The 24,026-nt window shown below is 51.8% G+C and overlaps 10 protein-coding genes across 10 annotated transcripts; 4 read left to right on the forward strand and 6 right to left on the reverse strand.

The window, feature by feature from the left end:
• Positions 1–1,831: 1,831 nt before the first annotated feature.
• On the forward strand, positions 1,832–4,132 carry BO85DRAFT_283867 (efflux pump antibiotic resistance protein). Its single transcript, XM_025655223.1, has one exon. The coding sequence runs from the start codon at positions 2,160–2,162 to the stop codon at positions 4,047–4,049; it is 1,890 nt and encodes a 629-aa protein (XP_025515711.1). The 5' UTR covers positions 1,832–2,159; the 3' UTR covers positions 4,050–4,132.
• An 83-nt stretch (positions 4,133–4,215) lies between these two features.
• Positions 4,216–5,370, reverse strand: BO85DRAFT_468450 (thiamine pyrophosphokinase-related protein; the record flags this gene model as incomplete). Its single annotated transcript, XM_025662263.1, has 2 exons — positions 5,214–5,370; positions 4,216–5,149 (listed from the first exon to the last, which is right to left on the reverse strand). Exons 1-2 carry the CDS (start codon positions 5,258–5,260, stop codon positions 4,216–4,218), a joined length of 981 nt encoding a protein of 326 aa, XP_025515712.1. The 5' UTR covers positions 5,261–5,370.
• Positions 5,371–6,052: 682 nt separating this feature from the next.
• On the forward strand, positions 6,053–8,983 carry BO85DRAFT_283873 (actin cytoskeleton organization protein App1). The gene has a single exon (XM_025655224.1). The coding sequence runs from the start codon at positions 6,283–6,285 to the stop codon at positions 8,734–8,736; it is 2,454 nt and encodes an 817-aa protein (XP_025515713.1). The 5' UTR covers positions 6,053–6,282; the 3' UTR covers positions 8,737–8,983.
• Positions 8,984–9,141: 158 nt separating this feature from the next.
• BO85DRAFT_419933 (putative GPI anchored protein) lies at positions 9,142–10,783 on the reverse strand. The gene is made up of 2 exons (XM_025657882.1): positions 9,680–10,783; positions 9,142–9,570 (listed from the first exon to the last, which is right to left on the reverse strand). Exons 1-2 carry the CDS (start codon positions 10,594–10,596, stop codon positions 9,267–9,269), a joined length of 1,221 nt encoding a protein of 406 aa, XP_025515714.1. The 5' UTR covers positions 10,597–10,783; the 3' UTR covers positions 9,142–9,266.
• Positions 10,784–11,078: 295 nt separating this feature from the next.
• On the reverse strand, positions 11,079–12,587 carry BO85DRAFT_519700 (DUF895 domain membrane protein; the record flags this gene model as incomplete). Its single annotated transcript, XM_025665072.1, has 2 exons — positions 11,079–11,266; positions 11,321–12,587. 2 exons carry the CDS (start codon positions 12,585–12,587, stop codon positions 11,121–11,123), a joined length of 1,413 nt encoding a protein of 470 aa, XP_025515715.1. The 3' UTR covers positions 11,079–11,120.
• A 585-nt stretch (positions 12,588–13,172) lies between these two features.
• BO85DRAFT_448891 (Zn(II)2Cys6 transcription factor) lies at positions 13,173–16,281 on the reverse strand. Its single transcript, XM_025660046.1, has 4 exons — positions 14,849–16,281; positions 14,362–14,796; positions 13,410–14,304; positions 13,173–13,343 (listed from the first exon to the last, which is right to left on the reverse strand). The coding sequence occupies exons 1-4, from the start codon at positions 15,781–15,783 to the stop codon at positions 13,299–13,301; spliced, it is 2,310 nt and encodes a 769-aa protein (XP_025515716.1). The 5' UTR covers positions 15,784–16,281; the 3' UTR covers positions 13,173–13,298.
• Positions 16,282–16,594: 313 nt separating this feature from the next.
• BO85DRAFT_370842 (uncharacterized protein) lies at positions 16,595–17,619 on the forward strand (the record flags this gene model as incomplete). The annotated part of the gene is made up of 3 exons (XM_025655975.1): positions 16,595–16,678; positions 16,831–16,996; positions 17,078–17,619. The coding sequence occupies 3 exons, from the start codon at positions 16,595–16,597 to the stop codon at positions 17,617–17,619; spliced, it is 792 nt and encodes a 263-aa protein (XP_025515717.1).
• A 765-nt stretch (positions 17,620–18,384) lies between these two features.
• BO85DRAFT_513320 (uncharacterized protein) lies at positions 18,385–19,042 on the forward strand (the record flags this gene model as incomplete). Its single annotated transcript, XM_025664703.1, has 1 exon — positions 18,385–19,042. The coding sequence occupies one exon, from the start codon at positions 18,385–18,387 to the stop codon at positions 19,033–19,035; it is 651 nt and encodes a 216-aa protein (XP_025515718.1). The 3' UTR covers positions 19,036–19,042.
• Positions 19,043–19,973: 931 nt separating this feature from the next.
• On the reverse strand, positions 19,974–20,890 carry BO85DRAFT_371658 (uncharacterized protein; the record flags this gene model as incomplete). Its single annotated transcript, XM_025656006.1, has 2 exons — positions 19,974–20,386; positions 20,488–20,890. 2 exons carry the CDS (start codon positions 20,888–20,890, stop codon positions 19,974–19,976), a joined length of 816 nt encoding a protein of 271 aa, XP_025515719.1.
• Positions 20,891–21,506: 616 nt separating this feature from the next.
• Positions 21,507–23,887, reverse strand: BO85DRAFT_371503 (alpha/beta hydrolase family protein; the record flags this gene model as incomplete). Its single annotated transcript, XM_025656002.1, has 3 exons — positions 21,507–23,460; positions 23,512–23,781; positions 23,850–23,887. 3 exons carry the CDS (start codon positions 23,885–23,887, stop codon positions 21,507–21,509), a joined length of 2,262 nt encoding a protein of 753 aa, XP_025515720.1.
• Between the last annotated feature and the right edge of the window lie 139 nt (positions 23,888–24,026).

Raw genomic sequence — 24,026 nt, forward strand, 5'->3', positions numbered from 1 at the left:
TGCCAGTTACTCCGGCAAAAGCAATGGTAGTCATAGATATAAGTCGAAGGGGACCAGATATGCAGCAATGGGGCCTACTATATATGCCCTTTAGGCCAACTCTCTTCACCGGGCCACTAGGCCACCCCTTTAATGCGAGTGAGATCTACATACTCGTGACAAATTCTGAAAAGCCGATCGGTAAGATGAAATACCTGCAATATCACCTGCATAGACCCAAGCAAATCGGAAGTACTCGGATGACTAGCTGCGATCGCAAATGTCATCGCGCACATGGGCTGGGTCTATGGAAACCTCACCAGCGAGGCAATTATCCGCTTGCTCTGCTAGTCATTTTTCAGGCCGGTATTCCGCTGTAGGCATTGAACCAAGGAAGACATCCATACAAGCCGAGCATACATTGCTTTGTCGACTTGACAAATAAGGAGAACAACCGGAGCATAGTTACTCCTTCGAGAGAAGGCCTCCTTTCGATATTGAACTGTAGTGATTGTCATCCGGCAAGTCGCACGGTCGGTTCGGAATGATGAATCCTCGATGGCTACACGACAGCTTGCTATGCGCAGTAGTGCGGATTAGCCAAAGGAATCAAAAGCAAGCAAAGCCAGGGGAGTTTCATGTTGGCAGCTTGTGCGATGCAGGAACAGCCACCTCGCATGGGACAAATCTACGGCACGGCAAAGAAGATATGTGAGTTTGCGACAATTCCTCTGAGTGCCATTCAATCCCCAGTGGGACTCGGCACCATAAAAATTCCCGCAATCCTCCTAAATGTCTATCATCCCTTGCTTCTAGACGACACAGTGGCTGCATAGTGGCTGGATCGGTTCCCGCGACCGCAGCGAGTGCGTATCATTAATGCCAGAGACTACTCCGTACCAAGCTTCTCCCTGATCGCTGACGCACGTTAGTAGTACCCAAAAGCAACAACACCCGACCATTGACTCGCTAACGGCGCGAAACAAGCAAAACAAGCAAAAGAAGCAAGAAAACAGGCGACTCCGAAATACTTTGATCGCCGGCGGGAAATCACATCACTGCAGAGGGAGCCCCTTAAGGGGATAGTGCTAACCCAGGGATGGTCGATCTCAACCAGGAGCCCTCGCTCCCCAGTGCATTGATCCTCCGCGGCCCGGGGGAGCTGGTGTTTCATGGAAGATACTTCTTAACATCCTCAGCAGAGCCCCGCTATGCCGGTCATTGCTGCCTAAGCTGACATGCCGACGTTGGCTGGCACCTGCCTATGGAAAACCCAGCTCAGAGAACAGCAAACGAATGGCAAGCTCAGGAGCTCCCACTCCATGTGCATGACCTGGATGATCGACAAGTATGAGATGCGCAGCCGGGCAATCATCCGACGCAATCCCAAACATCCTGTCCCCAGCCTCGAATAGTTCCGCCGATCCGACCGATCAGTTTGCGACACGATGATGCGGCCCTGTCGATCATCAAACCTGGGGAGGGAATGCTGAAAGCCAGACGCAAAAGCTGTGCGATGCAACATGCCATCCAGAATCCCATTGAACGTGGTCAGTGCGTTTACAGTTGGCACAGCTGTCTACCGCGCACTTATCGTGAGTCACTGATATGGCGACATCTGCGGCTTCATCGCACACCGCAAAACGCCATCTTGTCGAGTTGGGCATTTAGGTGGCAACAGAGCGACTGACAGCAGCAGCACGCGATAAACCAGCAGCTTTCTGGAAATTGAAATCCGATTAAAACTGGGCCAGATCAGCCGTGGATCAACCATGGATGCTTGGGATCCACACGGATGAGCGACGCGCAAACCACCGCAAGGGATTCCAGCCCACCATTGCTGTTAGCGGTGCAAAATCTTATCGCTAGCGTCACTGTGTGGCCACGGCCCGGTTTATCAAACGGCCTGGGACTGGCTGGAGGCCGAGTTCACAACGATGGATGACGGCTCATTGCTGCCCATTATTTCAGCGCCTTATAAATCTCCAGAGCCAAAAAGCAAAAGAATCGCCCTGATACTCCGCTGGCCCGGTCCACTTTGCCTCAGCGGTGACGGAGACCTTATCCCGAAATCCCTTAAAAACAATCACCAGACCGCAGGCGGATCAGAACCCTGAAGTGCAGTAGTCCTTGTGCCGAATCGTTCTCTTTTTACCCCGGTGGCTGTGTCTCTACAGAGGATGCCGTCCGACCAGCCCTACCCGACCCGGGATGATGCCTCCCGATCCCCGAGTCCGAACAACGACAAGAACAAGATCACTGTTGAAGTGACGCAGAACAGCCTGGACTCGGCTCCATTGTCTCGGCGATCCTCGCTCTCATTGACCGACCAGGCCAGCAGTAGTAAATTCGCCTCCACCCCCGCGACCGGAGCTCAAACCCCGGATCCTTTGTACGCCCACCTCGCCGGCCACGACGACACGCTCAAGAAATTCCCCCAGGTTATTGCACACGCGCGAGATGACAGTGAAGACGAATCTTATGAGTTGCCCGTGGCACGACACAGTCGCGGCGATGCAAATCCTACCGATGGCCAGCATCTCAGCTACCGCCGGCCTTCTATGGTCGCAGCTCAGGGCAGGGACTTCCCCGACGAGGCCGGCTCCCCACCCCCTAAGCCCACCCAGGGTCGTCCGCCAGAAATCAGCAGTTTCGGTGCCGAGATCGTGTTGATCGCGGTCTGCTCCGCAGGTCTGATGTTGTTTTCTTTCCTCCTCGGAGATGTGCTCGCTCCGCAGCTCCAGTTCCGGCAAGCCCTCGGCATCACCAACACCGAGCTACCCTGGCTTGTCGGCTCCTTCAACGTTGCCAATGGCTTGTCCGTCGTGGTGTCCGGCTCGTTGACCGACCTGACGCCTCCCAAAGCCCTTATGGTCGGGGCTTTCCTCTGGCTTAGCGTCTGGAACATCATTGGCGCCTTCTCCATCCACCCCTCCCGTTATGTGCTCTTCTTCGTGGTGCGCGCCATGCAGGGCCTGGCCATCGGCGTCTTGGTCTCCGGTAGCATGAGCATTCTCGGCCGCGTCTACAAGCCAGGCATTCGCAAGAACCGCGTCTTCTCCGCCATGGCCGCCTGCGCCCCGTTTGGCTTCTCCCTGGGCGCCATCGAAGGCGGTCTCCTCTATCAAAACCTTCCCTGGATCTTCGGCTGCAACGCCATCATCACCGCCATCTGTGCTGTCGGTGCTTACTTCTCCATCCCCCCGCTTCGCCCTATGGCAGACTCCGCCGGAGGCGAGGTGCCCTCGCTGCGCCAGTTCGACTACCTTGGCGCCGCCTTCGCCGTCGGCGGCTGTGTCTGCTTACTCTTTGGACTGACCCAGGGTGGCGTCACCGACTGGTCCGTATACACCTGCGTGCTCACCGCAGTAGGCATCGTCCTACTCATTGGCCTCTTTATCGTGGAGCGCTACGTACCACGCCCCCTGATCCCCAACCGCCTCTGGAATACCAAGGGCTTCACCCCGCTCATGATCGCCTACTTCCTGGGCTTCGGGTCCTTCTTCGGCGCCTGGCAGTTCTACGCCATCCAGTTCTGGCTGCGCATCCAGCATGCCAGCCCCATCGACGTGGCGCTATACCACCTCCCGAACGCCATCTTTGGCGTCATCGCCACCTGGGTGGTCAGCCGCACCTTGCACCTCGTACCGGGCCACTACATCTACACCATCTCCATGTTCGCCTTTACGCTCGGACCGGCCTTCTTCCTTCCCCAGAGCCCTACCACTACGTACTGGGAACTGTCTCTGCCTGGTGTGGCGCTTGTTACCTTTGGCCCCGATCTGGCTTTCGCGGCTGCTTCCATCTTCATTACTAGTAACGTGGCGCGCTCGTACCAGGGCAGTGCGGGGAGTCTGCTGGTTACGAACCAAAACTTGTCGTCGGCGATTATCACCAGTGTAGCAGATGCGATTGGCACACGCGTCGATAAGCAGGCCGATGGGAGTGTTGGGCTTACTGGACTGCGAGCTATTTGGTGGTTCGCACTGGCGTGTCAGTTGCTGGCGGCGCTGGTTACGGTTACGTCGGTGAGGATACCCAAGGAGGAGGAGAAGGAGCATGTTACTTGATGTCCTGATGGTAATATGTGTCTCATTCTCGGTTTCGTTTCTCGTGTTGTTACGGTGCATTATAAAGTAGATAGATGGTTGGGAACTACATTCTATACATAGATTTCGGCTTTAATGGATTCAAAATGCATCCATAATTATATCTTCAATACTAATATACGAACTACTATACTCTTCCCCCCTCATGATCCACCACTGGTAAAGGCAACTCCCTATGCAACCTCACCCGGATTCTCTCATCCTCATCATTACCATCTAACAACCCCCTCCTCAACAAGAAATCCACCACCACCACCGCACTATTCGGCTTAAACCTCCCCTCCCCTAGCGCCTTCTTCACCTCCTTTACCCCCCACAGCCTGAAATCCTCCACTTCACTATCTGCCGGACTTGGGACCACCTCCTTCCCCAACCTCAACTCATACAAATACTCAACCTCGGGCTGCAACAGCTCCACCATCCCTATCCCCCCAACGCTCTCCTTCTTAACATGGAAATACGAAATCCGATCCACAAACCTCATCTCCTTCCGCATCAACTCTTCCGGGATCTCCGCCTCCTCGCTCGCTTCCCGCATGATGGCCTCCCTCGGTGGTAACCCTGTACTTAGCCCCCCCGCGGCAGTGGTGTCTAACATGCCGGGGTATGTCTGTTTAAGGGAGGAGCGTTTGGCGATCCAGAGGTGCGGTGTGTTGGAGACTTTGTCATCGGTGTAGCAGAGCATTTGCACGCCGTAGGTTACCATCCCGAAGAGGGCGCTTGCGGCGCGTTCTATTTCCAGGATGACGGTGCCGTCTGGGCCGTAGAGGGGGAAGGTCTCGTTGCGCCAGCCGCGGAGGATGCCGTGGGAGACGAGTTGCTGGAGGGTGGGGAAGAGGATGGCGGTGCGGGTGGAGGCGGTTGCGGTGGGGGGTGTGAGGAGGGTGATTGTTTTGTTGGTGGGAGTGGTATTGATAGCCCAGGTGTCTGATGGCCAGGGGAAGGTGGTTATTAGCTCGTTGGGGATGTAGCCTAGGGTTTGGGGGATGCCCGTGATCCGGAAGGCGTGGTAGTTTTGCAGGATGGGGTTGTCGGCATCGTTGGCGGTAGGGTAGGGGAAGCTGTTAGGGAGGTTAGATGTGATTGAATTGAATTGAATTGGATTGGATGGGTGGATGGACTTGCTTGTCGAGGTCTGCTACGACCTGGTACAATGATGATGTTGTTGACATACTGTATGCTGTAGTCAATTGTAGTAGTGGGTGTTTAGTTGAGTCCAGAATGCGGGGAGATGTCAGGGTCTAGTCTATCTAGGTGGACAAGGTAATGCTATTTAGAGTAGAAGGCTAGCTAGCTGCTAGTTTCCTCACTAAATTACTCTGTACTGTTAGATGTTAGAGATCGGGCCGAGCTCAGACTGGCCGCATTGTCCCTCTGCAGAGATCATCACACTCGGAAGTTTTAGCTAGCTGTGACCTGCAGATGCTAAAGTATTTGGGGCTGGCAGAAACACCCCAATGAAATAGAGGAGATATCACAAATTGGGCAACTTCTTAAGTGTGAATGCTACTTTTTGCTAGTGTTGGGAGGGTTATATGGCATACCTATAATAATAATAATAACATGTCTTAGGTATAGCTGCACCCGATCACGTGCACTAGCCTTGCCAGGAGTGGAGGATTCCCACGAAATGAAGTCATTCAGGAACAGCCCACAACGCCTCACTTCTCCCCCTCCCATCGTCCATTCCCTCTTTCACTCACATACCACCATCATCTCCCATATATCTCCCTGAACATATTTAATTACCGTGGCGCCTCAACAACTCCCTCGCTTTCGCTGGCGCCCCCCCCGGGCCCCCCTCTGGCCACCTCTTCTTCCTCCGCCCCTCCGCTTCCCTGCAGCTCGCCATTCGCGAACAGGCAAATTATTTCGCCATTTCCTTCGCTTCCTGTTCGGTCCGCACGCCCCTACCCGTGCACAATCTCGTCTCTGGAGTCTGCGTCACGAAACGCTCCCCGCTCTTCGACATCGAGCACAGGCGGGGCTATACCGGGCCTTGGTGAAGCGGCAGGCGAGACTCGCACGCAATCGGGAATCTGGTCGGAAGGGTATCTTTGGTTACCTGAACAGAAAGGGGAACCGCTTGGCTGGTCGGACAGCTCCTGCGACGGGTGGTATTGTACATAGAAGGCTGGCGCAAAGCACCGGGGCTTTGCGAGCGGGAAGAACCAAGAGCTCAGGCCTCACGCCAATGTCACAGTACGAGCCTTCATCCTCGTCAGCATGGGGCTCTAGTACTGGGCGGGAGAAGGGAGCGCGCCGCAAGAAGGTCTTTGACTACTTGAAGGCTGCCAATGAGCTGCGCCAAACCTATGCTGCGCAATGGTCGGCGCAGATCGGTGGCCAGAGCGACTATGACGACTATCGTGATACCCCGGGCGCATTCCCGGACGTTGAGATTGCGCGATCCGAATTTGAAGAGATGGTGATATTCCCGAGCTATGCGAGGCGATTGGTGAAACATGAGCATGTGGATTCATACTATAGCCGCCGTCGAGGATCAAATGCCACCATTGAGGAGTATCGGGGCGAGTCCGATGGCTTTGGCACAGGCATGCCGATATGGGACGAGCTGGAAGACCAGAATGCGATTGTCGCAGTCGATGTGCGTGGCTGGGTATACGCACCTCATCGCGGGCCGATGACTCGAAAACATCGTCTGATGGTCGCTCTCGCTAGAAAGCTCAGCGGAGTACCAGCTCCTATGAACAGCACAAATGATGGTGATGAACATAATGCAAATGACTCTAGGACTGAGAAGGGGGACGAAGAGCTGGTCAATACGCAGGCACAATCGATCATTAAGCAGGCTGAAAAGGAGGCCGATCCCGTATGGAAAGACAGCGCAGAAGATCGTGATGCCCAAAATACTCCCGGACGACCTCTCCAGAGGGCAGCAACGGCACCGCTGAGCAAGGATGAACTCTCCGTCGCCAATGCGCACCTTCTGGAACGATTACGCCCTTTCTTGACGAACCCGGTAACAGGAATTCCCGTCACTGTCTTCTTCTTCAACAACGACAAAAGCCAGTCGAGGAGCGTGATGACCGATGAGTCCGGTCACTTTCGCCTACGAGCGTCACTACCTTTTATCCCGACTCACGCCCGTGTGCTAGCCTCCGAGGATCTCTCGGCTGTGAAGGAAGTCAAGGTCATCGAGCCCACGGGCGTTAGCTTGATCAGCGATATCGACGACACGGTAAAACATTCTGCTATTGCTAGCGGGGCCAAAGAGATGTTTCGCAACACCTTCGTCCGTGAACTGAACGAGTTGACGGTCGACGGTGTTACTGACTGGTATGGCAAGCTGGCGAAAATGGGAGTCGACCTGCACTATGTCTCTAATGCCCCCTGGCAACTGTATCCTCTTCTGGAACGCTACTTCAAGCTCGCCGGCCTGCCCCCGGGTTCTTTCCACTTGAAACAATACAGTGGTATGCTTCAGGGGATATTCGAGCCTACGGCGGAAAGGAAGAGGGGCTCTTTAGAGCAGATTTTGAGAGACTTTCCTACCCGCAAGTTCATTCTCGTTGGAGACAGCGGTGAAGCGGATTTGGAGGTATATACCGACATCGTTCTAGCAAACCCGGGACGGATTCTTGGAATCTTCATTCGCGACGTTACCACCACCGATCGACAGAAATTCTTCGAGAAATCAGTGGACCACTTAGAACATGATTTGAACCGGAGCCGCAGCAGTCCGCAACTTGTGGAAACCTCTGATGCCGTGTCTAAACGTCCGGCATTACCACCTCGGCGGCCCGTGGAAACGGCCGATTCGTCCGCGGATGCCGTGAGCCTAGACAACGCCGACTTGATTGATCTTAGCGACGAGGTGGAACAGAAGATGTCTTTGGCTGATATGAAGAAGCCCTCCACCGGGCGCGGACCACCCGCGAAACCTTCCAAGCCCTCCGCGTTGCGCTCAGTTTCGACTAATCCAGACATGAGCAAAGACGATCAGCCTTCACTTCAACTAACAGCCAAACGAAAACCTGTGCCACCACTACCCCCACGCCGCTCTTCCACTAAGCCCGATATTTCAACCGACAACATACTTGATACCGAAAACAATACGCCTGTGAATAATGTAGCGAGACCAATGCCCATACGTCCTAAGCCTAGCTTACAAGATATCCCCAACGACAACGGGATTGGCGCAAGGCCGACACGCTCAAAGCAAGCACCGCCACCTCCCCCACCACGCAGAACCAACACAGGAACTTCAACCCCGGGTTCTATCTCATCACAGCAAACTACAAACCGCCCAACACCCCCACCCCTTCCCCCGAAACAATCATACCCCGCATCTGCAGCCACAGCAGCCACAGCAGCGCTACAATACGCCTCCGACCGTTTGAACTGGTCTCCAACCCCATCGAACATTCTCCGACCGGCCCAGCCAAACTCCTCAGCAAGCAGGTCCAGCACCAGTGTCGACAGTAGCACTCCGAACTCAACGGCGGCCCCAGCAGCTCCTTTGCCCAACAAACGAGAGGAACTATGGCGACGTCGCTGGGAACGCGCCCGAGAACTTCTGGAAAAGCAAGGCGTGGTGCTGGGCAGTTGGCGCGTAGGCCAGGATGCGCAGGACGTGAGTTGCTGGTTGGTAGAGGAGGCGCTGAAGGATATGAAACGGGGGTGAGGAGTCACCTAGCCTGGAGGGTGGCAGAGCCAAGGCCCTGGTTGGTCATTTTGCATATACACATACGTATATATAGCCTCTCAGCGTTTTCTGGGAGGTCGTATAGCCTCAAGACATCTGAAAAGTAATAGATACCGTTAGTGTGGGCAGCTTACTAGTGAGCATATACAATTCCTCTGCATCTTTTCTAGCAAGTATCTTACTGCGACGGTGAAGCTGATGCCAGAGCTTGTGATTACTGCGTCCTCGTGGCGACTCCTTGCGATTTTAAATGCTTAAAACCATGCGTCCATATAGTAAGTTAGCTGGCGCTTTCGCTTACATCTCATCTCGGTCGCAAGTTTCTGGCCCAGCTATTCCAACCTCAACCATTACAAACCATCAGGACTGTCGATTGATGATAATCTCGACTTTCGCATGTCAAATCACTGCCTCAAAAATTTACATGACGCTGAGCCCCGAAGATCCACACATCAAGCACTCCTGGGGACGAAGAGGTGAAAAATCTCTAGCAGCAGTAGATCCCCATCTCACTCAAGCGTATACAACAGCGTCCCCCATCCCAACTGATCATACCCACCACTCGTAGTTCCATAATCGCCACCACCGCCCTCTGCTCCATCGCCATCCTCAACGACCAAATCGCGATATTCCTTCGTGTAAGTAACATTGAGTCCCTTGAGTACACCATAATGGTTATACAGCAGCTCCCAGATGGGTCTGATATCTCCGCGACTGGAATTGCTAATAACCGTCTGGTTAACGTCGTCGCTGTTGTTGTATGTCGTGTAGGGAACGTCGTTGCCAAGGTTGTATTTGGCGACGTATTCCGCACTAAAGTCATCTTTCTGTAAGCATGGTGTATTCCAGACTGAGATGAAGGATAGGGGAAGGAGAAGATAAACCAAGTATAGGAGAGAGAAATGGGTGGGAGGTAACTCACCCAGCCAGAATGCGATTATCCAAATACTCAAAAAGATCAGTCCCCTGATTATAAGCCGTCAGGGCAATAGGCCCCAGGAGAGAAAAATCCAGCATCGAATGGCCCTGATCACGCCCTGCCTCTTGACCCTGACCCAGGGATTCCCCATCCACCTCATACAGCTTCCAGATGGCATTTTCAATTTGGCCATTTCCCTCACCAGACTTGAAATAAGTCAATCCCTCGTCGAACATAGTCTGGTTATCAGTCAACACGCCAATAGACAAGACGGAGGCAATATTGCACAAATCCCAATTCGCCCAGTAATGATCAACAGCGGCGCCATGATGATTCTGCAGGAAATCATGATTAAGGGGATAGAAGACGTCGACCATCATGTTCGCAAAGCGGGTCAAATTAGCACTCGGCCATGCGGAATACGTGCGCATGATCTCGGCGACGTTGGCGAATTCGTACCCGTATATGCCCGCGGCGAGGTACATGTCGGTTGTGCCGGAGATCTCGGTCAGGGTGGAGCTCCATTCGTCCAGGATGTTCACGACAACGTCCGCGTAGCTCGTGTTGCCGGTTACTTTCCAGTAAATGGCCATTGCGTAGGCGGCCGCTATGTCTCTGTACAGAGAGGGATAGTTCTCGGTGTGGGTGCCATCTGCGCCGCGATAGACGATTGTCTTCGGGGAGGGCGTGTAGTCTAGGTTGATGTTGGAGCTGTTGGTCAGTTTGTACCAGCCTGTTATCCAGGGTTCGGTGTTGCTGGATACTTTGGAGGTGATGCGTGAGAAATCAGAGGCTGTTTGGAGGAGGCCTGGATGGATAAATGAGGATGTGTCACGGTGGGAGACTGGAGACGGTCCATGACTGGGAATATCGAATGCTGCCGCCAGCGAGCAGAAGGCCACCGGTAGCGTCAATTTCATCCTTGGAATCTCGGTTGAGACGCAATGCTTCCCTTTGCTTCTGCGACGTTTTCCTGTAGAGGTCCCTGGTTGGGATTGCTTTAAGTATACTATTCATGCTCGGGCCATTGGTCGGTCGATTAGCCGACCTTTCTCATTGTTCGTCGGTTTAGGGAAATTGGGATCGACCCTGCAGGTTAGCCGTTTGTAGGTAAACCAGGCCGGTAGATGGACCGGCACGAATTGCATAGCATGGCGATACTATTGAATAGGAGGTTCAGGGTCCATCCATCATCTATGTGTGACAGACACTGTGGGGAACAGGACGTAAGCCAGCGGAGGAAGGATCGGCTTCGGCCCCTGAAGGTTAGGATTTGAACCACCAACACGGAGTTAGGGTCCGTTACTTGGCCCGGCCGTTGGCCGACCATTCCTCCGATCTACTATCCTCAGTGGACTAAAGTGCACTGTCAGGAAAATATTATATTAGTGTATAGTATAATCGAGGACATTCTGCTCATCTAATCTGATCTGCTATTAATAGATCATTGAACTCCCGTTTCCTTCACCTCCAAATCAACCACCCCCTTCTCATCCACAACTGGGCGTCGATCCACCTCCAACTCCCTCTCATCTGTGGATTCCATGTCATGATTCTTCACAACTATCCATGTCGGAATAACACACAGCCCTAGACAAAGCCAGTCAGTATTCAGCCTCTTCTTCAGAAATCAATCCAACTCACCCAGCAAAATAGTATTCACAGCCATCGGTACCCGTCCACCATACCAATCCCTCGTATTTAATCCATAAGAAATCGCCTCACCAAAACTCTCCTGACCGCGCAACACACCCGTCAACCTGGTCAACTCGGCGATATTATCGGTCATGCTTCCCACCAGATAATACAACCAATTCTGGCCCGTCTGCTGCGCAAACGTCCACATGAAGAGGACAAACGCGCCCTTAGTGAACCCCGGACTAGTGTAATCCATCGTCCCCAAATCAGGGTTCTTTTTATGGGCTGATGTATATTGCTCCTGCACAACCCAGCCAAGAATCCACGCCGTCACATGCACAATGATGACCCAATACCAGCCGTACGTGAGACGTTTCTTAGCGTCGACACGCTTCCAATCGAGCCAGTGAGAAATGATCTGCGAAGCAAGGATGGTGACCCAGTCGGAGAGGAAAGCGATGAGCGCACGAGCCCGGACCCCAAAATAGTACGTTTCGAAGTTACTCGAGTACTCATTGAAGTAGACGGCCCAGAAGACAGGGAGAAGAAGGATGACGGTGCGGTTTTTGCATGTTTTCCAGAGGGCTTGGAACTCCGCTTTCCAAGAGTCCTCGACCCGAAGGATGACCGGGGAGCCATCGGCGCGTTGGACTTTGTTGGGCGGGGTGAGGAGTAAAGCGACGGGGACGGCGAGACATTGTAGGACGATGAAGACAATGTAAGTGGAATATCCCACGCTTCCTTTGTCTTTGTTCTTAATGTTGAGGGCCAGGACAATCGAGTTCCCGATGATGGGTCCGAGGGTGCGCCACCAGACCCAGATGTTGAGGTATCGGGCTCGTTTCGATGGCTCAGGGTATCCGATTGCGATGGCGCCTTCACTAGCCCAGAAGAGACCGGCCGAAATGCCGCATGCAACGGCGCCGACCAGAACTAGCCAGACGTTGCCGAACCGGTTGTTAGTGTAGAGACCGGCTGCGTAGACGGGGTAGCCGGCGGCGCCGAGGAGAAGGGCCCATTTCAGTCCGATCCGGTTGGCGATAGGCGCGCCGAATATGCAGAAAATGCCCATGAGCCCGAAAACCAGTGCGTTGGCGGCATTCACCAGAAAAGGTTTCTCTTCGCCTCCGGCTCCCAGGGAGTTCATGGCGTTCCATAGCCCGGGGGCGAGAAAGCCAACAGCACCAATCACGCAGGCATTGAAAAGGGAGGTGCGGTACCACACTCGTTTGAGTGGCACTTTGCCGCCACTTCCATTCTCAGCGTCCGCCATAGTGAACTGAGATCAAGACTGGAATTATTCGCGTGATTGTTCGGAAAAATAAAAAAATTTCAGGGCGAGAGTAGAAGAAAGGGACGGCAGCTCGCCGAGGTTATGTATGATCCGCAAGAACACGCCATTTTGTTGTGCCAGGATTTTTCGCAAGCGAAGCGATGATAGTCTGTTCTATGTTGCGCTATATTAGGTCATGGAAATGTCGTGATGCATGAGTACGTTCGAAAAGAAGGAATAATAGGGCGGCCAGGGCCGCTGAAGACGGCTGTCGCAAGCGGCACAGGCGATGGCGAGATCGGAGCTTAGTCTCCTTCGCCAATTAGAGAAGCCCTAGCAATGGAGCATGACGAGTTAGTCATTTTGTCGTCAATGACTTTGCATATTAGCATGATTGTAGGATCGATATTGAACAGCAAAACTTCGAAATAATCTACCTGGTGAGTTGAATGTCACTCACTGCCCACGGTTGGCGCTGAAATTTACTTTCGGCCAGGTCCGATGCGGGGGGAAACCCGAATCTCGGTTGCTGTCAGGACAAGTTAAAGTTATCAGATAAAAATGGGAAAAAAATGTATCTAATCTCTCATCTTGAAACAAAACCTATGTTTCTACATCATTATCGAAGAGCTGAAAAAACGGAAGATCATTCCAAATAGTAGTATAGCATAGAATGACCGTTAGATCTAACGCTAATATTCTAATCATATATTACAACCCGAGTGTCAAAGGGTCACCAGGAAGATTGGTAAATGCCTGAAGCAAAGGGAATAAGTTATGAGGCGCAAATATTGACAACAAAGTAGATGAAAGGACACTCACCCAGGAATCTAACTCTGTCCACCACACTGATCCTTCCAAATTTTCAATGAAGCCAACATCACTATCAGGTCCGAATGGTTGTGCGGCCAAATCTGCCGCCGGTTGTAAGCTACTGGAATACGCCATCGAGTTGTCCAGTGAGATAGGGGAGTAGAGGTTGGTGAGGCCAATCTGCTGCGCTTCTATTGGCAGTTCATCCCGACGCGTGGTGGTTTTAGGCCGTTGTTGCTCAGATAAATCGACCAAGCAGTCGGCGTCCGGCCCAATCTGTTGGTGAACCTCCTTTCGTAGCTCTTCTAGGATAATGCTGTAGCGACGACTGGGACAGTTCTTACGTGTAGCCTCTGCCAAGTGTTGTTGGCAGGTCTCAGCTAATCTGAAGAGAGAGCTCAGAGAGACGTCTCCGGTGCCCGGGGATAAGGTTTTTGGGTATGTGTCGCGGTGTTGCTGGATAATATAGATATACACCACCGTGATCGCGCAGAAGCATACGTAGTGTGTGAACCAGAACGAATGGATGAGAATGTTCTGCTTGGCCAGGCCTTCTACCAGTTCCATGACCTCCTGGGCGGCTTCCACACATTTGCGTACTAGGTTGGACGCTACGGGGTGAGGAGCTGGTGGCTTACGTCTCAGATCCGAAATGTCGTTGAGCAGGAACGATCTGGTCGCATGGATGACCGCATGCGAGTACGCCAGTTGTAATACTTGGCTTTGCCTACAAAGAGGAGGAATGAGGCTGGTTGCGCGCACTCCGTTGAAGATCGGCGGGGCTGTCGCTTTCCATTCCTCCAATCTAGACGTGAGCCGTGCAGCCGTCTCGAGTGGTGGACTACGAGACGATGGATTCACTGTGTAGAGCTGACGAGAGATGTCGCCCAGGATGCGACCAAGCCTGTGTTGTCAGTATCGGCATGTACCCATGTATATAGAGGGGGTGGGTGAGACGAACTTGAAATGTAGGATGGATGCGATCATCATGCAATCGGCGGATCCTGTGCGTCTTTCCGGGTCCTCCTGGAGCATGTCTTCGTCATTTATCTCATCCGGAAGGTCTTGGTCGATGTCTTCATCGTGTAATAACCGTGGTCTACCAAACATCACGCTGAGATATCTGTCCAACATATATGCGCTCCAGAGGATGCGCTTGCGGAGCTCTCGCTCCATGTAGGTGTTCCCGCCCTTAGGTAGCCTGCCTGGGAATTTTCGATGCAGGCCCAGCGCCGTTACGAGCTGGAGGGCAGTACCGAATGAATACCAGCACTCATTCGCTCTAGAGGTAGACAGCAAGTAAAGGCACTGACCTAGCCTAGCCTGAACGGTCTCTAGTCGAGGGGGGCCCGACTCCAGGGAGGTCATGTATTTGGACGCTGCATACCACTGCTCGCTGAGATGACTCAGTACAATAGACCCGAGAGGAACAAAACTGACTAGCTTACCTTCCACACCACCCATCAACCGGACGTTCCGGTTTCTGCTCCTCGTAGAGCGTGCCAACAGCAAATATCATAAGAATGATGGCTGTCCGCACTACCATGGGACCCGTGGGAGGGTTTGCAGAGGAGACATTGTTCAGGTACACCTGGCAGAGCCACTCCTCTACGATTCCTCGATGAAGAAATCGATATGTCACCATCGAGAAGTCGAAGTAGATGTTGACCAGCTCTCGTGCTTTATCAAACGGGGGAAGTGAAAAAGTCACCTGGCGGTAGTCGGAGTATGGCTTATCACCAAACATGAACACCGAGGTGTTCCTCGGAGAGGACTCGTTCTCTAGGCTATCTGGGATTGCATGCCTTTCATCCTGATGTAGGCGACGCCAAACTCGATTGAGAAAGGAGACTCCCGAGGCAGGCCCTAGATAATTGCCTTCGAAGTCGGTCACCGCTGGATCAGGGGAGTTGCGCTGAGAGACCTCGTTTCGACATAGAGGCTGTTGAGGCGAACCGGCAGGTACTCTAGGAGACTGTCGCGCAGATGACGAGCGTCGACGTCCCAGAGCCCCGTCTGCTTGGGGCCTTCTCTTGGAACCGGGACTATATGAGTGACCGTCCGTCATTGTCGGCGGTGCGGGGAGGGGCTCTGGAGGCAACCCCCGGGAGTAAGCGGCATTGTATTGGCAGGACAAATCCAGTCGCATGCACCTGACACATGGAAGTGTTCCCGTACAGCGCGTCTTCTTCTCTTTGCAGTGATCACAGGCGCGTGTGATCTTCTGACGCGGTCCATTGGAGGCCTTGACTGGGGAGTCCGACGCCCTTCTTGGGCGTTTTGCGGGGATCGAATCATCGGTATCAGAGAGGCGACGCCCAGAATTTATCAGGGCGTCTGGGGACAGTGCACTGTCCCCTCTTGCTGCCAGGCCTGTGGCCATGGATCCAATGACACGGGACTTTCTGGTGGACTCTGCTGTTGAGACATGAACGGTAGATGAGGCTGGATCTTTTTCCGCGGGAGGAGGAATGGGGAAACGGAGGGACTGGGCGAGACAAGCCGACCCCAGATTTCAAGGGTGGAGAGACGTGCAGCAAGCATCCGGCGGGGGGAGAAGTTTCCGGGGGAAATGAGAAATCAAAAGAGACAAGAATGAAACAGAACTGGAAAGCGCAAGTGAGAATGAGGGGTGTGAAATGCGGGGGTCCGAGCCGAACCATCGGAGTTCCCCCGGACTGCTTTCCGAAGCTCACTTTTTGCCGTAAGATCATATAGTCAGTAGATGATAGTGATGGATCGGAGATCTGAGTACTAGTCTCAGGAGCATCATGATATCATCTCTCTAGATACCAGAACAGAAGTGACCTTGCAACCAGAGACAAGGTGGTTGCACTGTACCTTCTCGTCGCTATATATTGTATGATCACGTGATCTGACGCCAACCCCCCCATTCAGCATCCGGTCGCAGCAACATTGCGAAATACCGAAAGCCTTCATTGAAGCATCAGCTAGAACTCGTTTCCATATCCCCTCGTAAGGCTTTACCGCTGTCCCTACTGTTACAGTATGCAAGGGAGAAAGAGAATAAATAGGAAAGGAAAAGCCAGCCACCACAACGCGGGCGGGGAAATTTCCCCTTTGGCATCACCGCCCCAAAACCGTAACACTCGGACTCTATTTCAACCTCACCTCTTGGGACAAATTCTGCAGCAATGCCATTAGCTGGCCATAAATCCACTCCATTTATCAAAATGGACCAACAAGATGAGCGATCATCTAATGGGGGAAGTGGAAAGGCCCCAGAAACCAAGCTATTCCAACATTCGTGGCCTGAGGTGGGTGAACCATTCCCGTGCACGGCGCACCTACTATAGACATTCTGCATGTATCATGAGCTCACCATTCGCCTTGTCCTGAATGGCGATGTTATGCTTCCTATATACATGAACAACTGTAGATGGCTTACACTGTCTATCATTACTATCAGATTTCTAAACAACATGATATTATGCTGTCGTCGCATCTAGAGATGTTGCACCAGTTGAAGAGTCAAGTCCACTCACACGGAGAGGAATTCCAACTGGTATCCAACATGGTTGATAAAACTAAGAGACTGATTGCTCAGTTTGATATACTTAAGAAACGTGTGGTAGGTCGTAGCTACTTCCTTCTTGCCTACTTCTGTCCGTGCTGTGGTTAACCAATCTGGCAGGTGCCAAGTGAGTTTTTCTAAGCTTACCCGCTTCCTCTGACGGGTATAATACAATACCACAGCCTAGTACAGAGAAAAGTAACCATCCTTATAGAGCTCAACACAACAACACCGGAATCGGACACTCGTGCGTCAGAATCCATGTCGACGTCAAGCAGTCGAAAGGAGCTAAAAAAAGAGCAACTCAAACGTCATGCCGACCACATGTATGACCCGGAAGAAGACGGAGGGGCAGCAGCAGCAGCAGCGGAAAACCAAGTCCCCCTGACTGCAAGGTCTCTAGCTGTCCACTCTAGCAAACGAAAACGTACCGACGAATTTATTCCTGGAGCTGATGAAGACATAAGGCGTTCCTCACCTCTATCAGTGGAGACCGAGGATATCTCAGAGGAGGTACAGCGAAGACTGAAGATCAAGGAGGAACAACGCAAAAGACGGGAGACCTCGAAAGTGGACAAACGCAAGAGGGACAGTTTGACATCTAACGGAAGCACATCTTCGGCCAGAACCGGGACGAAACACACTAGGAAGAAGGCTAGAATTGGGACGAAGTGGAATCGTTAGCCGATGATAAGTCCGGATGTGTAACCCCAGATTACCCCGGACTTACCCCAGACTTACCCCTACACTTTTCTCACCACTATTCTTAGGCAAGGGCCAGGCAGACTGAGTTCGGCAAGCAGGGGCCTAGCCATTGGGTCATACTATTGGCTAGCCCTATGTACTATATCCAGAAACCTTATTGTTAGCGGAAGAGATATTAATAGCCCGTTCCTGGAGGCCAGCCCTATCGGACCCACGGTAGACTATCTAGATATTTTCTACAATAGTCCTTATACTTCGCTCCGTTGTAATGCTGAACTCAGGTATACGAAGTTTTCAGGAGACTCTGGGGGTATAAGTAGGCCCCCCGATTTCCCACGGCCATTCTGAAATCTTTCCTTTCTCCAACGTCTCCGAAAAAAAACTGGAACGTTCAAACCAAATCTGCTTTTAACTGTTCAATCTGCTTTAACTGTTCTGCGTTGCTTTTAACAAATCCCTAATACTACAAACTCCGAAATCACCCCCATTCTCTAAAGATACGAAAAACATCTCTACAAATCTGCTTTTATTGTTCTCCTATACTCAAACAACCGAAACCCACCTCCTACTTCTCGAGAGATCCGTACAAGTCTCTCCTATAACCTATACTTCTTACATCATCCATCCACCTCATACTCCTTGAGAGATCCGAAAACGTCTCTCCATATATCTCTACCCACCTCTATTATCTCTACTATTCCTCATCACCTATCTCCCTCTATTCTCCTCCTTGAACCAGTCAACATGGCTGCTCCTCCCGCCTCCAACTTCTTCTACCACACCCGCCCCGGCAAACAAAACAGCCGATCTCCTCCTCGTCGATTCAGACCTAATGGACCAAAACAATCTCCTCCATCCATCCGTACCAACAACACCCCCTCCTCCAACGCTCCTCAACATCAGAGGCAGCCGAACCTTCACTACAAGTCAAACTCTGGCATCTCCAAGCCAGCACCTCGAAAGCCTCATCGCGACGTCGATGGAGACATCCCCATGACCGACGTCTTCGTCAAGCCTCAACCTCAAAAGAGGCAGCCTCCTCCAACCAAGGCCCAACCAAACACTGGCCGTAAAGCCAACAACATCAACAACCGCAAATCAATCGACGGTGATACCATCATGCTCGATGCATTCCCCATGTCTCAGAACCTCAGGAGACAACTCAACAACACCAACACACCTCCCCAATACCGACGCGGCACACCCATTAAGACCGCCCCTCAGAGACCATTCTCTAAGGACCTCGATGGGGACACACCCATGTTCGACATCCTCGACATGGCCCCCACCCCAGTCAATCTACCCGTCCTCCAACCGATACAGCTACCATGCTACCCAATCACCAACCTTCCCGTCGACTTCGACGGCGACTCCATGATGCTCGAAGCCTTCTAAGGCAGTAAGTACCCACCTCATCTTCATCAACCTGCATACACACATACTAATATATCCTAGGCATCCCAACACACCAACCAAGTCTAAAGGACACCCAGCGGAGGAATTCAAGAAAATCTGGGAACTTCATGTATAACATGAATTTGTTTTGATTATAATATTTGTGGGGACGTACAAGTACCAGCATGTCACAAAGAAGGGGGCGAACTCAAGGCCCGAGCGGAGGAACATCTATGAAACTTTGGGGATCAATCTTCTTCCTGTAATTTCCTTTTTACTCCTTTTATCTTATCTTTGTGGGGGCGATTCAGCGAAGCTTGTTCTCATTTCCTTATTGTCTATTGTCATGTATGGCGTCGTGCACCCCGGTCCAGGTTTTCATCCTATATCACTGAAGACTAAAGACGGCGGTAGGTGTTTTCCCTGGATTCCGCCTATCAGGTTTGCCCGAATGGGGGGGTTGCCTTAGCCTTTAGTTCTACTCCTGAGTTAAGAGATAATCAAAAAGGATCTCACTCGCAGTTTGGTTTCTTGTATGTAGTTGTAGATTGTAGGTTATAGGTTGTAGGCTGTTGGTATGTGTATGGTTGCTGTACTTCTGATTTGATATAGTACTGTAGGAAGGGCCGTGTAGTGTCAGGTGATTTTTCTGCTTACGAGATACTACAGATTAAGAAGTAGCAGGTCATTTATTGCCTCCGTAGGGGTGTTAGTGCGTGGACTAATGATAGTTCGTTGTATGATATCTGGATGACTATAGTAGAGTAGCTCTTTTGTTCGGTCGATTCGGCCATGTTTATTACTTAAATACTGCTATGTACCTATGAACAGCACAACACCGCCAAATCCATCATTTCGCTCGCTTTAATACAAACAAAACTAGAATGCAAAACGGTATAGAAAACGTGCAACCCCTTGCTTATCCCGAAATTAAGCCCCTACGCTTCAACCGCGCCGGGGGAGATGGCAAGGATCACAACAAAAGCGGTAACAATCAGAGCAGCAGCTACAAAGGCTGTCAATGCAACACTGCCACGACTGGCCGGGAATTTGCCCCTAATAATCCAATACTGGCTTTCAAAATAGCGGTGGAATCCAACCAGTAGAATCAAAATTGCAACTCCAATGAAAGTGGTCCCTAACGGCTTACCGATGCTCCGAAGGCGTGCAGAGGCAGATGTCACCCCTATTGGCGTGGAATCATAAGCGGCAGATGGCAAAAGATAATTTTGAGCGGAAAGATTGGCATTTGCGTTCGTCCCGGCACTATTAAGACGAAATAACTGGGTTACTGCGATGCCAATCGATGCAAAGGCTAACGATGTCCGCAGCCATGCCAAAAAGGTTCGTTCTAAGGGTAAGAAAGGGAATCCGGTTAACGAGGTCGTACACGGACGGGGTGAGAAAAAAAAGCAAGAAAAGAAAAGCAAAGCAACAACGGACTAAGCATACCCAAAGCGAGATGATCTCGGGCCACACTGCCTTTATTTTCTAACTCCAGGCTTCCATATCGATCTGCCAGCCGGCTATACCACGAGCCGTGCGGTTCTTCCGAGTCACACTGAGAATTCTGCTGACCGGGATCCCGTGAGACCGTGTTATTGTTTGTTGATCCCGAGTCTCTGTTCCGTAGACCGTCGGTAGAATGATAGTTGCGCCGAGATGTGTCAGAATTGCTCACGATCGGAGTGACCTCGTTGACCGGTTGCGATTGGCCCTGGTCAGGCACGGTGACCGTTTCGAAGGCAGCCATGCGGTGTGGCTCACGATGAGACGAATGGGATGAAGATCGTTGCGTGGGAGATAAGACGTTGGCCTGCCTGGCGTAAGGCGCGGTCAAATCAGAGGATTCCATGATGGCGTGCTCGCGGGATCGCAGGGTTTATTAGACTAGATTTGATGCTAGGGCGGGAGTCTGGATCTTTTCCTCAAATGGAGATCAGGTGGATAGATAACTAGCGGATGTCCCCAGCTTCTGAGCGGTGGAGTTACGCTGATCGGATCCGTTGTACGAGCTTGATAGATGGGTAAGGGACATCCACACTGTGATAACAAAGGAAGAAGTAGAGATTCAGAGGGACTGTCCTCAGCTCGTCCCCTCCTCCTTAGAGTGTGTGTGTGGCATGGAGCAGCCTGATGGGAAAGAAAGAAAAAAGAAAAAAATTATTAATCTGTTCGCTCTTTTCCTCTAACAGGCCATCACGCGCTCCAAGCCAGAAGGAGTATAGCCAGTGGTGTCGGACATGCAGCTAGTCTCGCCGGTGATCACATGGAGCGATCGCACTACGCCCTGCTGGGCCATGGCGTCATAACCCGCGTTCAACTTTGGCTTGGTTGCTTCCGCGGGTAAGCGGTCAGTCATCAGTCGGTCTGTCGGTCTTATTGAGGCCTCAGGCCAACTGACCACATACCTGAAGATTGCAACCAAGAAGGGAAAAAATAATAAAATACAGGAATCATGCCTCTAGAGTCTAGACATCAACATCCAGTACCCTCCCCTCTTCCCTTCTCCCCAGCCACTGTGGTTCATTGCGAGCTGGCTGCAACGCCAACCCATCCTCCATTCCCACATATTTATTGCACCATCCAATCACATTCTGATACCAGACCAAACTGTTCTCCCTCCCCAGGACAAAATGGTTCTCATCCGGAAAATTTAAATACCGTGTATCTATCCCTTTCATTCGACAAACGGTATACGCGGCCGATGCAGCCGTAATAGGGCACCGGAAATCTCGATCCGAATGGATCAGAAGCAATGGTGTTGACCAATTACTGAGATACTCGGCTGGGTTATACCGTCGCCAGATCTCCTTTACGCTGGGTTCGTCACGGCCAGCATCCGGGGCATTGGAGAAGTATGGCGAACCGAAGGAGCGCGTCAGCTCTTGCACTTGACCCAGATCATCACTCAGAAGCTCGGAAACAACGTCAAAGATGCCGTCGTGGCTGACCAGAGCTCTGAGCCGCTTGGCGAGAGGCTGTCCTGCCAAGAATAGTGCCAGATATCCCCCATAGCTTCCGCCCGCGGCTACGGCTCTATCAACATCGCACTTGGTTGACAGGTTTTGTTCAATCCAGTTGAAACAGCGCTCGACATCGTGGTAAGGGTGTCCTCCCCACTGCAGTGCGACTGCTCGTGCAAATTCGCCCCCGAACGAGTCGGATCCAGTGAAGTTGGGGATCGCAACGATGTACCCTTGTTCCGCTAGGAGGACTGCATTCCAGCGCCAGGTCCAGGCGTCCTTGCTAGCGGAATTGGGCCCGCCGTGCATAAAGATAAATAGGGGATGCTTTTCAACGGACGTGGCGTCGTACCGAGATGGCTTTACGATCCAGCACTGCACTGGAGTCTTGCCATCCGGGCCGCCAGGAAATGTTATCGATTCAACTTGTTTGTCCGAAATTCCGAAATAGGCTCCGTGAGAGGAGGACGAGTAGATGACTCGGCTGCTTTGAGATGCAGGATCATTGTCTACAGGAGGAGTGACAATTGTGAACAATCCCTGATCTATGAATGATGAAGAGGTGGCCAGTAACCGGTTCTCCGAGGAACTCCGACCCAGCTGATATAGTGATGAGACGGAGCCAGGTATTTCTAAAGCAACTGGTTCCACACTCTGTGCTCTGTCTTGAACAGTAGTGGTCGGGAGAACCACTAGGAACACACGAGTTTTTGCTTGATGATCCGCAATCAGATACAAAGACGCGCCGTCGTTTGCCCACAGAATGTCGTCTGGGAAGACATCCCAGTTCTGACTCTGACCGAATGAACTTACCGTCCGAAGGATTGATACTATACTCAATGTCTCTGTGTTTAGCAAGACAATGCTCTTTTGCGACCACTCCTCGCTGTCCTGGTCAACTAGAAAAGCGATCACTGGGTCCCGAGGCGCAAACCTCGGGGCTGCTGCGATATCTGCATGATCGGGAACCTTTATTTTCTTCAGCGCAGGTAAGTCGGTCTCCTCGAATGTTGACAATGGAACAAAATATAAGCAGCTTTGCGATCGTCTCCATTCTATATCCACTGGATCTGCTGTTGCAAAGACAATCCCATAAGATGAGATGTCGAAATCCGGGGAGCTTTGTGAATTGGAATAAAGGGGTACAACTAGGCCTGTTCCTCGTAGAGCATTGACGGGGCCTTTAGTAATAAGCTGCCACTGTTTGGAATCCAAGTCAAGCTTCAGGACTGTATACCAAATAACCGATCTATATTGGTCAACATATGAGTCCCATCTTTTGGGACGACTATGAGTCCATTCCCGGGCGGTCGTATGAGTCTTGTCTGCTTTGAGGATATTGTACAGATTCTGTTCGGCATCTGCGGGTGCTGTGAAGACCAGTGCTATGTCACCGTTGTCCAATGATTTGGTCTTCAAGTTCCCTGGTTTAGCGTCAATAGTACCAGCCAAATATGGTCTGAGAAACGTTGTCAGAAAGATCAAGTCGTCATGGAGAAGACAGTCTTACCGGGTGTTGTGGTAGGCATCGCCAATCCATAATTCGGTGTTGTTCTTGCCTTCTCTTTGCCAAAGAAGTGACGAACCGGACAGCCAGCGAAACGAAGACTCCTTGGGATCATTGGTGTACCGAGTGGACTCGCCGGTTTCTAAGTTGAGCAGCTTGACCTCAGAGAAATCTGCGTGGGTGTCAAGATCGTATGTTGAGACAGTATAGATCGCCACTTTTCCCTCATCGTTCGGTACTGCTGATGATGGCCTTGGGGCGGTGATCAATAACCTAGCGAGCCTGTGGTTAGAGCTTGGTACTTCCAAGCTTTGTTTAAACTAACAGCTGGGAATGCGTACTCAGGAGAGAACTTTGAATGCTTTGAATGTTTCGACATTGTGAAAGGCGATGGTAGTAGAGTGATAGTGCCTGATGAACAAGTCAGGCCGCACGAGATGGACAAGAGTGGAATGGGGACAACTGCAATAAGCAATTGAGGGGGAAACCCCACTTTCAAGAGTACTACTACTACTTTG

This window comes from Aspergillus piperis (genome assembly GCF_003184755.1).
Source record: "Aspergillus piperis CBS 112811 unplaced genomic scaffold BO85scaffold_8, whole genome shotgun sequence".
NCBI classification, from domain to species: domain Eukaryota; kingdom Fungi; phylum Ascomycota; class Eurotiomycetes; order Eurotiales; family Aspergillaceae; genus Aspergillus; species Aspergillus piperis.

Excerpts from the sequence above, each read along its gene's own strand:
- BO85DRAFT_283867 (XM_025655223.1), top strand. The coding sequence starts at position 2,160 with ATGCCGTCCGACCAGCCCTACCCGACCCGGGATGATGCCTCCCGATCC.
- BO85DRAFT_283873 (XM_025655224.1), top strand. The coding sequence starts at position 6,283 with ATGTCACAGTACGAGCCTTCATCCTCGTCAGCATGGGGCTCTAGTACT.
- BO85DRAFT_419933 (XM_025657882.1), bottom strand. The coding sequence starts at position 10,596 with ATGAAATTGACGCTACCGGTGGCCTTCTGCTCGCTGGCGGCAGCATTC. Across the intron at positions 9,571-9,679 it reads GATAATCGCATTCTGGCTGG|TGCGGAATACGTCGCCAAAT; the intron begins GTGAGTTACCTC and ends AGATGACTTTAG.
- BO85DRAFT_448891 (XM_025660046.1), bottom strand. The coding sequence starts at position 15,783 with ATGGCCACAGGCCTGGCAGCAAGAGGGGACAGTGCACTGTCCCCAGAC. Across the intron at positions 14,797-14,848 it reads GTTGATGGGTGGTGTGGAAG|CGAGCAGTGGTATGCAGCGT; the intron begins GTAAGCTAGTCA and ends GAGTCATCTCAG. Across the intron at positions 14,305-14,361 it reads GCATCCATCCTACATTTCAA|GCTTGGTCGCATCCTGGGCG; the intron begins GTTCGTCTCACC and ends CTGACAACACAG.